At 32.1% G+C, this 19,035-nt stretch overlaps 2 protein-coding genes across 4 annotated transcripts in view; both read right to left on the reverse strand.

Moving 5' to 3' along the window:
* Positions 1–4,027, reverse strand: part of LOC111614136 (disintegrin and metalloproteinase domain-containing protein 10-like) — a 6,881-nt gene extending 2,854 nt beyond the window's left edge. Inside the window, exon 1 of the mRNA XM_023355517.1 lies at positions 3,144–4,027. Coding sequence (XP_023211285.1) covers positions 3,144–3,640 — 497 coding nt within the window. The 5' untranslated portion in view covers positions 3,641–4,027. The remainder of the gene's footprint in view (positions 1–3,143) is intronic.
* Positions 4,028–8,735: 4,708 nt separating this feature from the next.
* On the reverse strand, positions 8,736–17,098 carry LOC111614137 (disintegrin and metalloproteinase domain-containing protein 10-like). 3 transcript variants are annotated; one of them, XM_023355519.1, is made up of 4 exons: positions 16,394–17,098; positions 14,375–15,042; positions 12,067–12,634; positions 8,736–9,295 (listed from the first exon to the last, which is right to left on the reverse strand). In XM_023355519.1, the coding sequence occupies exons 1-4, from the start codon at positions 17,002–17,004 to the stop codon at positions 8,926–8,928; spliced, it is 2,217 nt and encodes a 738-aa protein (XP_023211287.1). In that variant the 5' UTR covers positions 17,005–17,098; the 3' UTR covers positions 8,736–8,925. The 3 variants fall into 3 exon arrangements, with proteins under 3 accessions (XP_023211287.1, XP_023211286.1, XP_023211288.1); XM_023355518.1 differs by having other exon boundaries at positions 8,736–9,313; XM_023355520.1 differs by having other exon boundaries at positions 9,064–9,295; positions 12,062–12,634.
* Positions 17,099–19,035: the final 1,937 nt, after the last annotated feature.

Here is a 19,035-nt window from a genome sequence, read left to right on the forward strand (position 1 = left end):
GTGTATTCATTAATTTTCATTTTCATGTAGTAAAGGCTCTATGCCTTCATAAAGGACGTACTTTTCCTTTGTTTAAGGGTATTTGGGCAGTTTATTCTCTGTTATATTCTCAAGTAAACAATACATACAAGTACAGTACAGTATTTTCTGAGGAAACACTCGTACTTATTTTTTTAACTCTATTTCCGATAACCCAGCATTTTCACAAACGGCCACCCTTCGGTCCACATTAGGCCGAGTTTACGAGGTTCTACAATTTGGAATAATTAATAAAACATAACCTAATAAGGTTATAAAACTTTTACATCCTGTAAAACTGCTCTGCCACGTAGCACTTTTTCAATAACTGAGGATGTTTTGCTTCCTTCCTCCGCACCTCGTATCTTAGAATTTTGCACACCACCTGCTCAAATGTCACAACTTTTCTGATTATAATGACTGGGCAGAAAAGGTAGATAAAAGGGCAGGTTTCCATACACTCGGGGCGTTCGTCACCAATTGCCATACGACCGGCAGTTGTTCCCAACATTGCCATACAGAGAAGTTCGTTCAGAAATTGCCATAGTGAGCGCTCCGACTCCAATGACCGAACCTGTCCCTACTCCACTCTACGGGAAGAGAACAACAAGCTATCTTCAACATGAACAACGAGGTAATATGAATATTGTAAAACTCTCTCTCTCAGTAGGAAAGATAGATCCTAGTCTCGCGATAGGATATAAGTCATGTATTTTTCATGTTTTACATCTGTATTTATATTAGTTGCTAGTATTATTGTTAATTATAATCAAATTATCAACTTCTATATAATAACCTCCCTAGTATTAAGTTAGACATATGTTTTATGTTTTGTTGTTCTATTATTTGTATTTGTTATTTTGTTCTTCTCTAATTAAATTGTTGATTTTATATTATACTACTTCATAGTTTGGTATTCATTACTTATGCACAACCCACACAGAATCTTACCACTCGGATTCTGTTAAAAATTAAGCCATCCAGTGACAAGGTGAGCAGGTCTAACAGATCTGACGATTAGAGGGCCTGGACCCTCGTCCGTATTCTCACAATAGTAAAAATGACTGGTGCCTTTGTTTGACCAAAGAGTACCTTATAAACTTTTAACTTTAGCCCAGATCTTATTCCTGCTACCTTTTAATTACCGCAGGCATTTTATACAAACTTTTTACCAACTTCGCTCAATTTAGTTAAGTTTCCAAACAGTGGTTTTTCCCCTGCTGTTATAACTGTTCCAAAAAAAAAGCATAAACTTCTACCAGACCATTACTATGTCTCCTGCTGTACTAAAAATTCTTGAAATTTGAATTTACCGTAAGATCTACTATCTGATTAAATTAAAACTCTTGCCTATCTAACACTGCTGTCTCCGTCATCATTCAACCACTATCAATTTACTTGAAACTTTATCCTTAATAGTTAAACCTGGTTGGAACAATGTAAATAATACATAACACCTTCGAATCCAATTAAGACCGTGCTCTGTACAGAAAGAACGAGCCATTCGTTAAACAAAGTTCATCAAATTAGTGATAGTGCCGGATTACAGAGAGTTTATAGTTTTAAAGCTTCCATAAACGCAATAAATGACTTGAGTATCCCTTTCGGTACTGATTGTTTTAGGAGGCATGTGGGCAATTAATATGGCATCAATAGAAATTAGACCCAAGTAAACAGAAAAAAAGGGTGTATGTAAACGGAAGCGCATAGGCTATCACAAGGGGCGTATGACGGATAATTGAGATATCAGATTAGAAAGTGAATGGTGTAATTTATTCTTGGCAGAAGCTGTTTTAATTAGTAGTTTGAAACCTAAATTTCAGATATCTGTTTCAATTCAGATGTTCAAATATCAAGTTGAAATTTAAATCAATTTGACATAGTCGTGTTTTTTTTTCGTTTCTTTAAACGTACTGATGGAGCTTGAATGTAATAAACAAAAGTATTTATTAATTGTTTTATTTTCAATTTACGTATCGTCCGTTATGTGAGACTAATTTATGAAATTTATGATAGTCCTAACGAGTTTCAGCATTTACTTAAATTTACTTAAAGTATTTTTCTTAAACGATGTCTATTGAGATATTCAGTAGTCCAAATGGAAGTAAATACAAGAAATCAGGTATGGTGACATTCTGCGACATGTGTAAGACGTTTTCGTAGAACAATCAAGCACTAGAGCCTGCCACTATTGCGCTTTTGATCCTACAAACAGCAAAACAAAAAAATCAATGCTATCAATATTTGTGAGGATACTTAATTGTTGTCTATGTAGACAAATTTGTGAGGATACTTAATTGTTGTTTATGTAGACAAATTTTAAGTTTGGAAAACTGAAAAAAACAGATCCTATATTTAAATTTTATCTTCTGAACAGAGACAATACAATCCTGCATATATTATGTCTGTATAGTATGTGTGCCTTATATAAATTAAAAATGTGTGTTGTTGCAGTGCTATAATAGAAGTTTTTGTACTAATGGTTTTTATGGAAATGTTTTTGCATGTCCTGAAATAACATCATAATAAATTTGATTAGGTTCGGACTGCTAAACATCTTTCTAAACAATGTATAATTGCTATCACTGAATACTTTCTGTTTATTATTACACCGTTTTCAAGTCGTTAACATATGTTAGTTTTTATTAAATTTGTATTTAGAAATTTCAATATGAGTATAACGAATCTAAAACTAGATGCACCAAATAAATTATGTAAAAATAATTATATATATTAGTAAAACGTCTAACTTATGAACAAACGTGTTCAATCATCTTAAATTATCATCATCATCTTAGCATCTTACTTTACTTTATGGAATATTTGTTTGCATTTGATTCGCTTGAACTTAGAGCTTTTATTCTGAGTATAGTCACTGAGAATAATGAAAAAAATTCGTATTTTAAAGGTGTTCCTGATAAATGCGATTGTATATTTATTCGAAAGTAATACAAAAGAAATTTTGCCTGTAAACTTTTTATGTATTCAGTGAATTTAAGATAAATTATAATAAATTTATAGAAATATATTTAATATAGTAAAATTCTTATTTAAAGAGATAACAACAATATAAACTTTTAAGCTGGCTTCTAAAAATTAATTACTTTAAAAAATTATAAACTTACCTGATTCGTAAGTTGTTATTGAATAAATTATAATTTTGTAGTTTACTATCGACATGATAATTTTCTCGAAAAGATTTTATTTTAAGATATCCTTTATTTCTTCTTGCTTCACACATTAATCTCCCATCCGGGTAAGATGGTCTTAACTCTATGTCTTGGACGTTATACATAAAATTACGTTTATAGTTCTCGGGAAAGGAATAATTCTCTATTGACTCCAAGTAATACGTGTTAGAACCGTGCTGAAAAATTCCTATAAATGTATCGTAGGAATTTTTGTTAGTTGCAAATTGATGTTCGTAGAAATAACCAATAATTAATGCTTCGCTTTTTCCTTCCAAGTTTCCTTGGTATATAGACGTTCCAGATATCTCTGGAAGATTATATTTTTGAATTTGATGGAGTCCGTAGTAAAATACTTTAGCTGATGCAAGAAACTTCGATTTATCTTTTTGTAGTCGAAACTTGTATGCTCTCCTCTGTGCCTTCATAATCATTCCTTCAGGAGTGACTTTATTGAATAGTTTTTACGTTTCTTATCTGATAATTACTTGTTTTAATAACAGATTCTTCATCAGCCATAATTCGAAAAACCATCAATATTAAAGATAAAATGAATAAATTTCCACCCATTATGAAAAATTGTCAACGAATCCACTTGTGTTCGAATGTGTTCATGCTTCGAATCGAACGTTTTCAAAAACTATTTCGAATACGCAATTTTAAATTTTTAAAACTTCGAATAATTAAAAAAATACTGCATTTATTTAAAGCATTTATAAAAGTTTATTAACGCAGATTTCTATGAAATAAATCTGTTAAAATGTAGAGTGAAGCATTTATATTACAAAAATAAAAAAGAAAATTCATAGTGTCTCTTCACATTGTGAGATCATGGTTCGAACCATTGTCGAAATTTGATCCCCGAAACAAGGAATTCGAAATGAGAAAGAAATGTATTTTCCAGTACTCGGCTCTTGTTTTAAACAATGTAAATCTTGAGATCGATCGTATCTGGTTGGGATCGGAACTCGGTATCAAACTCGCCCGCGGTTCGAGTCAGTCTCCAGATAATCCTGGAAACATATAAGAAGCCAATCGGGAAGTGAAGACGACGGACAGTCAATCGGGACGTACGATCGAGCAACAAATCCTAAGGGTCTGTTTTTCAATAAACGGTCTTACTGAATGACCGTACCAAATACAGACGTACTTACGTGATTCATTCTGTCGCGCTGTTCAATAAAAAATTTTTCTTCGGCAGAATTTCTGCCTTTTGAATAAACGTATCGATATCGGGTTATGACGAAAGTCACATGGACCTACCTCACACTGGTATCAGGAGTAAGATCGCAATAAATTTGCAAGCCTACCAAAAATTTTGTGCAACCTGATATGATAACACGCAATTAAAATTTGCCCTGTTTATTCGACTGAAAACAGTGGGTCTGTGACAAAAATAGCTACAGAGACAGAAGCTGAGGCGACTCAACGCCATTTTACCGGATAGATCGCGACCTCCGCCGGTATGATTCCCAGGTTTTCTAGGAAATTGGGACGCATTATGGATTTTTTGACGCTTTAGACAGTGTTGACAAACACTTCGGCCGGCTGGACACTAAAACAACCTACCAAAGAATGATGAAGATTAATTAATCTTTCTTCCTCGGTAGTCTTTTATACTACAGCAAGTCGAGTAAATGACGAGTCTGCTATAAAGCAGTTTTCGACTACAAATAAGGTGGCTCCTTTAGGGAGGACAGTCTTCCTTTTGTAAGTTCTGTCCTCCCTCGAAAAGTGTCCTCCTTTTTGATATTTGAAGACTAATCTGTAAATCTCCGTATTCGATCAATGCCGAACAGATCCGTTGCGTGTGATGTGATATTACGTGTTTGTATTTAACGTGATAATTCATCAAGGCAACTAGATTCAATTATGAGACAGACGCTTGTCACACGGGAGACCTTGAGAGAGAGAGAGCGCACGCGAAAATGGCTTTGTTTACTTCTTATCGAAACACGACATGACACCTATGCATTCAGCAGAGATTATTATAGCGTATTATTGTTGCAATGAATAAAATGTTTTTTATTTACGATATTTTTTCCTTCAATTTGTTAGTGTCCTCCTTTTCATTGTAAAAAAGTTGGTCACCTTACTATAAAGAACATGCATACTGTTAGGACTGAACAAAGCGCCGCTAGAGAAAAACAGAAAAACGGTTGGTTTACGCGGGAAGACTCTGCAGGTGAGTTATGTCGATCCATCACCCTTAATATATATTAAATATCAAAGGTAACCTAATGCTTTGGGTTTTCGTCGTATCTAATTTTAATTTACGAAACTAGTAGTGTTACAACATTTGGCCGATAAGACTTTAGTGACATACCGCGCGTAGAAAGTACGCGCGGGAGGCATCGCTCTCGCCTTACGTTGCATAATTTAGCCCTAATGGCTGAATTTTGTAATAGTTGTCCAACAAAGTGGCGACATAATGTTTTATCGTTGACTTTCGATAGTCAACGATAAAACATTATGTCGAAATTGTATACTCAGGACAGTACTATACTGTACGTAGGTCTATACCAAATTTGATTGAGATTTTCCCGAAAGTACTTTCTGCAGAGTGCTCTGACAAGCTACTTTTTAATTATGATCATCCTGTGTAATAAATTGACTTGATATTAATCGATGTGTTATACTACAACTCTATTTGGATATGAATCTAATTATTTTAATTACATCTTTAAATCCACTACATATATTAGGAATATCTTTTATAAGTAAAATAACACTCTAAAAAGAAACTTTCATAAGAAAGTGATAATGTTTATATGATAAAGAATTTTCTAGAGATACAAGAGCATTATGATAAGTTTTATGTAATGATATTTGTAATTGTTGCAGTGTAATTGTTCTTATCTAGGGCTATCATTATTCTTATGTTTTGGTTAGTAATCTATAGTCCACAAGGACTTATAGATTGTATTCAAAAAAATAAAACAGAACGTTTCTTGATAAATTTCGCAACATTAATGTAGCTTTTAACATATTTTATAGTACAATCAATTAGTGCAGAAGCGATCAACATCTCATAACGAGTAATTTGCATAACGAGCAGAACAAATTGTAAAAATGACTCACTTAACGAGCGACATTTCGCATAAACAAGGGAGGAGGAGATGGAAAGTTTGATTGAGGGCATGCTACTTCAGTCGGTGTTTAGCACTCGTTCCGCCAGCATCTTAGGGTAGCTTGTGATCACACATTTTCCAAACTTGTGTTCAGACCTTTACATATAAATATCAACAACCCTAGCCCTTTATATAATTGTGAGATCCGACCCGTGTGCAACCCAATTTTTTTCTTTCTTCTAAATTTTAACCAACTTTAACATATTTTGAATAAATTTATATAAATAAATTGAACAAATTTATCACCTTACTGTGGAAAAAAAAAACCCTCGTCAGAGAAAGAAATCAACTACTGTATCTCACTTATATAACCATATCAAGTATCAAGTTACAACTCTCTCCTTTAACGTAAACATTCGACCATCTAACAATAGCAGTCGTCTGCAAGTCTTAATGTTTACGATTGAAGTCCAACTTCGACGATTTATTGCAGCCCGGGACCACCTTTAACCCCACACCTGCTAAAACAATTGGTCACATGACTAATTTTCCCATCAAAAAAAAGTATAAAAGGCGTCCTTCTTCCCCTCTCGGGGAGTCGCCAATCGAACGAACAACGACGAAGTCGGACATCGAAGTCTTCCCCATCGCAGACCTCCTCCACCTTGTGCCACACCTCGCACCGCCTTTCAGAAATTTAAGTCAGAAGTATCCATCCGATATTATCTCAGAGGTATGAAATATTATTGTGAACTCTCTCTCTCATCCGCGAAGTTGAAGGATTTTTGTGTAAATTTTCTTTAGTTAGTTAGTTTAATAAACTCTTATTTTTGTTTTTAAGTGGTGTCGTTACTCGACTTTGCCAACGTCTTATCGTCGACCCCTTTGACTCTCCTCCACTCGCGTAACGCGTAACTGAACGTAAAAGCCATCCTTGACAAGAAAGTAGGTCACCGACCAGTGGCCAGCTAGGAGAGGCTTTACCAACCTCCCCTGCGGCTCACATAATAAAAATAAACACGCCAAACGATATGCCAAATTCTTGGGCTATGTAAAGGTTATAATTAAATATTAGAAATTAAATAATTTGACTAAAGGTAGGCAGTTATGCTACCATCTCGTATTAAATTTAATGACCAATTTCAAATTAAATTCCAGAAATGCCTAAATAATTTTCTTTGAATAAACGTTATACATAAAATATTTGAGTCTTTTTTCGGCATGAAACGCATTATCGTGTTTTACATTAATTTATATGTGAAAAATTGTTTAGCTTAACGAATGTTTCGCGTTGCGAGTAAGATTTCGAAACGAATTATGCTCGTTAAGCGTGGATCCACTGTATTATGCATTGCTGGTAGTGCCAACACATCTTATAAAGAACCAGAAATAAGATGCCGATATACTTATACATGAACACAAGCCTAGCAGAATATGGAACTAAACAGGAATGTATTTAATAATGGATTTGAACCAGTTTGAATAAAATTCAACTGTTACAGGTCTGTATAGACTCCAGGTTAACTTTTGTTTGAGAGACAATACACAACTTGCGTAGCAATAATTTTCTGTCCCTGCCACTTCTGAACTTTGGACAGGTTTTGTTACAACGTTTAAATAGTTGTTTACGTTTTTAGCACAGTTAGATTAAAAAGAGTTATTCCCATTGTGTACAGTACATACATATTTATTATCTTATATCAATATATTCAATTTCGTTTGGTTTCAATAGGCATCCGGTGCTTATAAATTTATTCGTTTGTTCCATATATGTTTATTTAACGCGGTTTTTATACTATTTTTTGTGTTTAATTATTTAAAATTTACGTGATATCATTAATTTTTAAATTAATCGTTCACTGTGTAAAAATCCCTTGCATTTAAATTTAAACATTATTGCGTTCTTATTCCAATTCGTTCGTTTGTCTTATGATGATTTAATTATCGAGAATGCTTGAGGCAAATTTGCTGAAATGTTCTAGTATATAAAATTGAATATAAATAATCAATTTTCTAAACTTGGATAATTTTTTGGTGTTTTTAAGGAATGTTTCAACTGGACGGTCGAGTAGCATATAAAAAAAAGTCTGGTCGTCTAAAGGTTTATTCTATAACACGTAATAAAATGGTGGTTTTCAAAAGAATTTTTGGAACGACTGTGTCTTTATCTTTATTTACAAACAATATATATATAAATAATCACTTATAAAACAAAATCTTTCTCCAGCTGCACTGACGAAATAACCAGAATATGTTTCCTGGTGTCACATCAAGAAATTTAAATTTCTGCAACAATTTATTTTAACAAATTTATACTTACCGGCATTTATACCAAACTTGCGTACTACTTTACATTTGCATGATTAAATAAAATTGCTTTGTTTTAACAATGTTAACTGAAATTTTTTGTTTATTTTATATTTATTATTTACACGAAATATTGTTGAACGTTTACTTATTTTATAAATATAAATTTAAATATAATATTATGTAATTTTTCGAGATTTCAAGAAACTCACAGCTGAATATAAAGAAAATTCAAGTTTCTTTTATTATTTTTATCACTCAAACATTATAGAATACAATTACATATAAAAGTGAAAGGGTATTTAATTCAAGTGTTCAATATCTCTTTATGCTGTCGTATATTACTCAAATGTTGTAAAGTTCAAGAAATGGACTTTAGGTTCTAATACATTATTCTTTATCTTATTTATTTTCCTTTTGGGTTTCTTTTTTACTTTTAGTTTCATTTCGGGATTTTCTTGCTTCTCTCTTAAACGATGCTTTTTCGTAATTTTCCGTTTAGGTTTCCTTACTTTCCGTTTCATTTCGGGTTTTCCTTCCTTCTTTCTTAAAGGATACTTTTTCATTAATATCTCTATACTCGGTCTTTCGTGTTGATGACTTTGGAAACAACTTATGCCAATAACAATAATTAGTAAGAACGGTAAAGGAGTAAGATAATTCCAAATGCTATACATCTTCCAGATAGTTTTACGTATACAGGATCCATTCCTAGAAGGTAATATATGACTAATAAATAGCAAAAAAAAATTTTAAAATATATACTTAATTTTAATTAAAAAGATAGACAGTATATTCACAATGTAAAATATATATATATAAGAAACTAAGTCAGGAGACCTATCGAGTAGGGACAAGATAATTCAGGTTTCCACTCGTCAGAACATGCTTTCCGGAATGGGTCGGTTAGCGTGAATCATCCTGGACAAATTGAGAAAGGCACGCCAACGAGGCGCATTCGCAGGAAAGCTACCGACTCAGCCCGGATTGGTCGACCAACGACCCTCGAAATTAAATATAAGGCAACGCGATCGTTGTTACAAACAGAAACAAGCCTGGCCTAACGCTTAGTTCACACTAAGCGCGATTCGCTGGCGAAAGCGAAAAACAGAGCGAATAACTCGTCAAATGAGTCTTGTTTGACGAGTTCTTCGCTCTGTTTTTCACTTTTGCCAGCGAATCGCGCTTAGTGTGAACTAAGCTTAAGACTGTGTTGTTAGAAATATTGCTGTATATATATTGTAAATAATTATCAAATAAACGTACTTAAACTGAGTTCAAGGAGTCGTAAAGTGTTCTTTGTGACAGACCACAGATCAAGAAATTGGAAGGCTCCGAAATTTACTGTCATCTTTCTTATGTAATTATGTATTCTTAAATTGTTTTGGCCTATCATCAGTGAACTTTTAAAACTGTTTTACATAATTCTGCTTAGGCGTAGCCTCTAATAAAAAATCGTTTCTGCTAAGGAAGATAGTTTTTGTTCTTGATGATTGGATAGGACAGTAAGAAAGACGATTTAGTTTTTTTGTTTGTTTTCTTTTAATATTCTGAATACAGTATAACTATGCTTTTTAAATTGAAAATTACGTGAAAAACAATTCATTGTTTACGATCTTATACAATAAATAGTAATGTTTTTATACAGGTTAAATTGGATATTCTTGTATAGGGTGGAGTAGACTAAAATTGTGATAAAATTACAATGCATGTAGTAAAGTTATTAATAAAATATCACATATCACTGTGCTGATTTTGCTTACTGTATTTCGATGACAGATGATTTCCGTGCCTGGTAACCTGATAGCCAGAGCGAAAGGGGCAAAGTGCTCTGCTACTGAAACCTATCACTCTATTCATTCAAAATATACTCACATCTTAATACTACTAAACTAACACGTCTTATTTTGTTCCTACGTAAGGATTTAGTTTGTACTAATTCCTTTACGAATAGCGTGTACTGTACCTAATATTATTCCCTTCTATGTTATTATTACTGTTATTATTCAGAATTTCTGCGTCCCTGAGGTCTTGTATCCTTACTCCTAAGCATAATGGCTACATGGAAAACGCAAATCTATAAATATACTAATAAGTAGCTTTGCTTACTTGTTAATATATTTACAGATGATTGTTCGGACGAACGAGTAAAACGTCCTTAAAACCGGATATATGCACAGGTAAATGTATCTGGCTTTAAGGACCAGTACCAATACACTGGCTATATATACAGGTGTGCCTGCCGGTATACCTTATCGTATGAATGACAGAATTATCAGTATTTTTATTTCGTCATACACGCAATCAGGTATGCATACACGCTTAATAAATAATAATTTAAATACTGTACGTTGAATTTAAAATATTTTTAAATATTAATAAACGTTTTAATATTATTTTTAAATGTGATTTGTACAGATGATGCTAAAAAAATTATTACCCAACCATTTCTTTACCGTTAAATTTTACGCTTTTCTTCACTGAGCAGTTTATTTTTGAAGTTTTTAATATAGTACAAAGTTTTATACAATTTAATAATATCATTTAATTTTATTAAGAATTTCCTTGTGCAGTTCAATAGTTAAAATATAAATAATCTACGTCGCCATTCAAATGTTATCAAATATGTACTGTAATACTTTTCCGTTAAAGTATCATAGAAAGTGGCACAATTATTGGCAGCAAATTTGCATATTAGGAAAATTGAATTTAAAATATTTTAAATTTGGTGGTTAAAGATCGGGGGTGGGTAGATATAGGGTCATCTCGAATGGGGTGTGATTTAATGAAGGTTTTATGCTTATTAGCATTTTAATTTATATATACATCTCGCCTCTATCCTGATAATTAACATTATAGTACTGTATTTCCATTTCAAAATGATCTATATAAATAAAAGTGTAAATGTTCGTTTGTTAAAAATCTCAAATCTCCGAAAGTTCTTAACCGATTGCTTTGAAATTTTGACCCAACGTTGCATTCCAATACACGCGTGTTTTTATATTACAGTATATAGATGTCGAATCTCCCCCGCGGGTTAGAGGGACAGGATTAAGGCTTACCGTGAAGAACTCGGCTTCTATTATACTATTTTAGATGCGGTGTTTTGCGTTTTTGATCGCGTTTTAATATGGTACTGTACGTCAAGAGAATGTACACTAAAAAAAAATTTTTCGAAATTTCCCCCCTCCCTCGCGGGGAGTATTATACATTTATAATAGATACATTTTGACAGCAACGTGTGGCCGGGTATAGCTAGTTAATAATAATATAAAAATAGTTTAAAATAAATAATCACGACAGATTGCGCCACTCAGAATTTTTTTTGCCGGGAAAGTTAGTCAACTTGTTGCTGGCGCTTTTTAATAATTATTTCCCCAATTATTTTGTCCGACTGAACTGACAATTCATGATAAGTATAGTATATAATTTAACTATTTTGGAAATTATATCAATTCAGTATATAGTAGAACGTACCGTACCTGGAACATATCCCGTATCCATTATCACAAGAACTTCCTGGAAGTTTTACATAAACTTCGTCTTTAGATGGAAAAAGTTGTAAGTTTTTAGCGGTTCGGCATGTATGAGTTTCGTTCATACAACAGATATGACATTCTGAATGACGAGTCTTACATTGGCAAGGCTTCATACTGTGATCGAGACAGACGTTGCTTTTGCACTGTCCCTTGTGACACGTTCGAGAATTTTGTCTGCAAGGAGTTCCGTCTGGTTGCATTAAACCGGAACAAAATGAAGAAATTCCATCGCAAAACGTAGTAACATTAAAGCATTCTATGTTACTGAAACATGGTTGTCTTTTGTCATATTCTATGATATCGCAATTGTCGTCACAGCATTGTCCTTTGCTAGGTGAACAAAGCATGCCATTTCTCAGTGTACACTGAGACGGATATTCATTAATTCTGCAACACTTCTGAACAGCTGTGCAATTTTCTGTTGAAGAATCACAATCACACAATTCTCCTTCTTCTACGATTCCATTTCCGCAGTTGGATAACTCTCTTCTCAATAGACACGTTTTTATTCCTAGATCAAAAAACAATAATACATTTATACTATTGTATTAACATTTATAAAAACCTTGAACCAAAGTATGGAATATAATATTTTGTAATTGCTGCAGAAAGATCATTTCGATCCTGAAATAATCAACTCACAAAAACGTTATTAAACGTTTAATAATTGGCAAATATATTAGACACATTAGAGTATCTATATACGAAACGTCATAGAGATATTTGCATAAATTACAAATTTACAGTATTTTAAAGAGTAACAGATGGACAAAAGTATGGACTATTTTGATGATTATTATAATAAAAATTATTGTATTAAAACCAATATACGAAAATGATTAATACTGTTCTGAATAAATTTTGTAACGTCATTATCATAAAGTATAAAATTGAATTGAACATGATAATGGAGTGAATGATGGCCCCAGTTCTGAATTAAGTGAAGATAATAAACAGTTAATAGTTTCGATGGACCTAGAAGGAAAATTACAAATTATAATAGAAAAATCATTAGAATTCTATAAAGGAACGGCTTCGAAAATAATTTCAAGTTTAGAATAATTGAAACTGAAAATTCAACAACAGGTTGGAAGGACAAGATCTACAACCAAGAGTTATGACTGTAAATTAATTAAAATTGTTAAGGAAAACAGATCTTTGTCATCAAACAGCATTAATTCAAAATGAGGAGAAACAATTATCAGACATCACAGTAAGGAGAAGCATAGCAGAAAAATTTTACTATCAAGAAAATGCAAAACAAATCCCTATATGACAAAAAAAAATTTGAAACAGGCTAAAATTCATAAAGACTGGAGTGTTAGTGACTGAGAACAAGTCATGTTCACAGATGAATAAAAAAATATGTATTGTCTATGGTAATCAGTATATTAAAGATAAGATGAAAAATTCTATTCTGACTGATTAAATTTGTTAGCAAAATTTCCTAAAAGTGTAATGATGTGAGGACAAATAACCTGTAGAAAGGTTGATGGAATAGTAACCCCTGTTAGTACATTGAAGACTAATGGTTATTTGGAGTTATTAGAATCTTTGGTAGTTAAAATATTAGAAGATCAATTTGGTAATGAGGATTTCATCTACTAGGATGACAATCAATCATGATAGGGCTAGAAAAATTAAACAATGATTTCAAGAACATAACGTACAGTATTTAGAATGGCCTGCCAACAGTCCAGATATATCTCCGATTGAAAAAGTTTGGAATGTACTGAACAAAATAATCTTTAAGAAAGAACTACAACAATAGAGGAATTCAAGAAGACAGTCAAAGAATCACTGTCACAGGTTGATCCAGAACTGTGTAAAAAAACTGATTTCTACAATGTCGCAAAGGAATAAAGGATGTAATTAGAACAAAAGAAAGCCCTGCAAAATATCAATCATCATTATTCCATACTTTTGAAATGAATATTTTTAATGATTCCATACTTTTTTCAACTCTTACTTTGTTTAAAATGCTGTAATTTTGTAATTTATGCAAACATCTTTACGACGTTTGGTATGTAAATACAGTAATAATAGTTGCCTATTATAAAAGTTCAATTATATGATGTCAGTTTAATTATTTTCTGCAGAAAAATTATTTTTTGCAACAATTACGAAATATGCCATGTTTTTCTTTAGGGGTATTATTACGAATATATTAACTTTTTATTTTACTTAGGTTTCTATAAACTTACTTCATTTTAAAAATAATTTTAAACTGTAAAATATTTAGAAAATTTACTTGATTGCTTTAGGAAGTTCTTTAAAGTGGTTTTGCAACAGGTTGAAAAGTGCCAATTATTCTTAAAAGCACCATACGATATATTCGGATGCATTATATAATTTCCGTGTCGCGGATTTACATGTCCAGGACTGCAAAATTTATTTTTTTCAGGATCGTCTCGGCAAGCGAATGCATGTCCCAGTTGGTGTACTAAATTTAACGGTATTCTAAATCGAGGAATAATTTTTTTGTTTTCTATATTGGTAACGAAGCCAACGTTATTACTCTTTCCTAGCGGTTTCGATCCAGGGCAGATTCCTCCGATCTTATTGACTTTGGAAACTGCGCATTGAGTAGGTGTCCAAAAATCTCTATGAGTGAAGCAAATTAGCATGCAATATGGATGGTGATACTTCGTCAAACTTTGTAGAAATTCCTTATAATCTTTGGTTTCCCTTCCAAAAATATTACCCGGATCATTTTTGGTTTCGAATATGGTAATTTTCTGAACGTTGAATGCGATATCTTCTTTGTCACCGTCTTCATCGAAATCAGTATTTCGGAATATGTAATCGGCAATCTTGATATATAAAAGCATTTCTGAGACGATTTTCGCCTGATTAAAGTCCATGTATTCGGTATATGTATGATCTGCTACGAGTTCTAACGAGCATATTTTCGTTTGTCTGAAAATGAAAATAAAATTTAAAAATTATGTTTATAAGAATGATTAGTAGATCTCAGTAGCGTGCCGTCCAGGGAAGCTGTGGAAGCGCCGCTTCTCTTGTATTTTTTAAAATATAAATACATCTTGTGCGATTATTTTCATATTTTAACGTACTTTGAATTAATTAAAATTAATATTTTATTATAACCGCATTATGTATCTTATTACAAATTTCTATACTGTATGTGAAATAAATGATAAGATATTGATTGCCATTGTATATTCGAATATAAATTCGTATATGCACATTCTCAATGGAAGCGCTGTATTGTCGAGTACAGGACAGCTTCCACGGATAAAATGTTTGAATGGTGTAAAGCAGCCAGATTATACGCATTCACTTTACAGAGCACCTACCTCAAGCGGTTTATCTCGTGGATGCTACACACCAAAATATCGTATAACGCTTCCAATGATTCTATCAGGGCCGGCACACTTCCCAATCATCAGCTGTCTTCGCACACCACTGGTAGATCGAAAAAGTGCATCTTTTCGTGAATCTCGTGACCCACCGTACACGACTCTGGTGTGGAGAAGAGTCACAACAGATGAACTTTCTCTATTTACTTTATACTGATGAAAATTATATTTATTGATTTCTTATTTTTAAATTTATTTATTTTACTAAATAATATTACTCTACGTACTGTACATACTTGACAATTTATCAAATAACATGGGATTTATTTAAAGAACAATGGTTTCTGGCTAAATATAAATTTTTTATTTTCGAAATAAATAAAATTGTTTCGTTTAATATTTCGGGGTGTTGTAATGATAAAAAAAAGGAAATTTCTCATGGTAGCTTGTGTGTAAGGGACAATAAAAAAAATTAAATTTTGGTGGCGAAAGATCGAGGATAAGGAGATAAAGAGAGGTGTTACGTCTCAAATGTCGAGAGGGAACGGATGTAATGCAGAAGTTATTAGCATTTACTGTATAGCTTTTTTTAAATAAAAGCTATCACTACCCTCAGAATTAAACCTTTTGTCATTTTATAATAATAAAATACATAACAATTTTTTATAACAATATTATAACAGATAGAATCATAAAAATTTTTAGTTATTATAATTAAAAATATAATACTGTACTTTTAACAGTCGGAAAGTTACGCAACTCATTGCTGAATTATTCATATATGCAGAGAATAGAAGATAAATGATTTTAAATTTATGATGCATAGTTATATATTTAATATAACAATATTATTGTTCAAATTTTAGTATTTAAAGAGATATCAACGATATAAAAATTGATACAAATAATGTTTTAAGATTCAAAATTTAAGTAAAATATTATAAACTCACCTCATTCGTAAGTTGTTATTGAAGAAATTATAAATTTGTATTTTAGTATCAACATGATAATTTTCTTGGTAAGTTTTCATTTTAAGATATTCTTCATGTCTTCTTGCTTCACACATTAATTTCCCATCTCGATAAGATGGTCTTAACTCTATGTCTTGGACGTTATACATAATTGTATGTTCATCTTTCTCGTCAAAAGAATATTCGTTCTGTGGTCCAATGAAATATGTGCTATATAAATGTTGAAATATTCCTATAAATTGATTTTCATAAAAATAACCAATAATAAAGGATCCATTTTCATTTTTTAATTCTCCTTGGTATATAGACGTTCCCGGCATTTCAGAAAGAGTATATGTTTTAATTTTATCGTCTACGTAGATAAATACTTTAGCTGCTGCAAGAAAGTTGGATTTATCCTTTTGTAGACGAAAACGAATTCTGTAGGATATTCTCGGTATCATTATGATCATACCTTCGGAAGTCGGTTTGAATGTAATTACTTGCACGTTTTTTAGTTGATAATTATTAGTTTCAATAGTAGATTCTATATCAGCCATAATTCGAAAAACGATCGATATTAGGGATAAAATGAATAAATTTTGACGCATTACGAAAAATTGTCAAATTGTCGACTTACGTTCGAATTTATTAGCGCTTCGAACAGAACGCGTTTAAAATATTTCGAATACGCAATTTAAAATTAAAAAAATTGAGTAATTAAGAAAATACTGTATTGAACAGAAACGTACTCGGCAAAATAATTAATCAAGTAACGAACACCTTATTCTTTGCCAAGGGAGTTTATTAAAAACTAACGTTTTCGATCTTTAACGTTAAAAATAACGTTTTCATGAGGATGATCTATGGAGTAGATCGAAAACGTTAGTTTTTAATAAACTCCCTTGGCAAAGAATAAGGTGTTCGTTACTTGATTGAAAATACTGTATTTATAAAAATTTATTACGACAGTTTTCTACGAAGTAAAGTGTGAAAATGTAGTGCAAAATTTATTTATTCGAAGTGTTAAAATTACAAACGTAGCAACAGTAGAAAAAAAATTTAATTCCTTCGCTTTTAATATATTAAATTGCATGATATCTCTAAATTCTGTCCACCAGTGACGGAGTGGATAAATCCCCTGACACTGTTCTTAGATTTGCGCTTTGAACTTCGCCAAAGTGCAGTCCGTAAAGACTTTTTCGGATTTTCAACACGAGTCTAAAGCAAAATTTAAGTTCTTGGTTGCAGCAAAACCTTAAAGCTATTATATCACTCAAATAGGGATTAGTTTTCCGAAGAAAAATCCTTCAGGAAGACTGATCGCCAAGGTGTTGCGTTGTCTTTTCACAAATATACTTTGTGAAAAGTACGGTATACTGTAAAAAATACTGTAAGGTCTCTTTTTATGCGAATTATTTTTATGCGATTTTGAAATTGTGCGGTTTGTATTTCATCCAAAAATTTCTTGGACAAACATACATATAGGCTTGTTTAGGAAGCCCGCGTATAGACAGTCTCCAAAAATCGTGGAACGCTCAAAGCTCATTCCATTTGTTCCACTGACATATAACGTTTATGGATGTAAAGGACAGCTAGATCTACCTTAATCGCTTTAGTTCCTAGCAATTTTTGATATAAATGTAATTAAACATAAAAAATACTTAAAACTGAAAAAAACAAAAGAAATGCGTTAATTTTGAAGAAAAAGCTTCAAAGTTTAACTTCCTTTGTCTCGCCCTTCTGTGAAATTTAACACCGATGAGTCATTGTTTACACATCTGGATGACCTTGAACACAGCTGGAGTTGGATTTCCCGGGGCATTCTCATAGACGTCGCGGGAGGACAAGGGTTTAAAGTAGGGTGAACACTAGCTGGCCGTATATTTTTAAATATTTTTAAAAAATTTGGAGACTTAAAAAACATTCCAAAAATTCAAAAAAAAAATTTAAAAATGGCCTTAAGGATCGTGTTTTATGTAACACTATGTAACCTGCCCGAGTTAACTCGGGCGAGGAACTAAAGGGGTTTTAATTAACTCTTCACATCCAGATGTCAGTGATTTGTTTTTAGAGTGAGCTTTTGCAATTCGGGGATTCCCCTTGTACATGATACTTACCATCGACAAGTCGCTATTACATCATTCTGAGTTTCGCATTGAAAGGTATAAACTGTAATTGTTTTGAAATTAAATTTTATTTTAGCGGTGTTTTGTTCATTTTTATAATAAGTAGCGAGTTTAAATTTTGCTGATTTCAAGTTGCAGTAATAAGCAGCCTATTTCTTTTAATTTCTGCAAACTTTTTTATGCGGTTTTAAGTTAATTTTAACTCGTTGTTTTGGTTTTATGCGATTTTAGAAAATTACGGAACGTATCCCTACTTTTTCAAGGCAAGTAAAGTCTTTTTTTATGCGAATTTTTTTTATGCGCTTTTCTGTAGAACGTATCCACCGCATAAAACGAGACCTTACAGTATTGAATTTTGCATTGAACATATTGAATTTTTCAATACTTTTTGCATGTTATCATACATCTCTTCTACTTGATGAAATGAAGAATTATGGATTGAAAGATTTAGTTCATTTTTAATTGTCACTTTTACATTTTAAAATTTTATCAAAGCAGTTTACTGTTTTATTT

This window comes from Centruroides sculpturatus, unplaced genomic scaffold, assembly GCF_000671375.1.
Source record: "Centruroides sculpturatus isolate CEXI.00-Female unplaced genomic scaffold, Cexi_2.0 scaffold1915, whole genome shotgun sequence".
NCBI lineage: Eukaryota > Metazoa > Arthropoda > Arachnida > Scorpiones > Buthidae > Centruroides > Centruroides sculpturatus.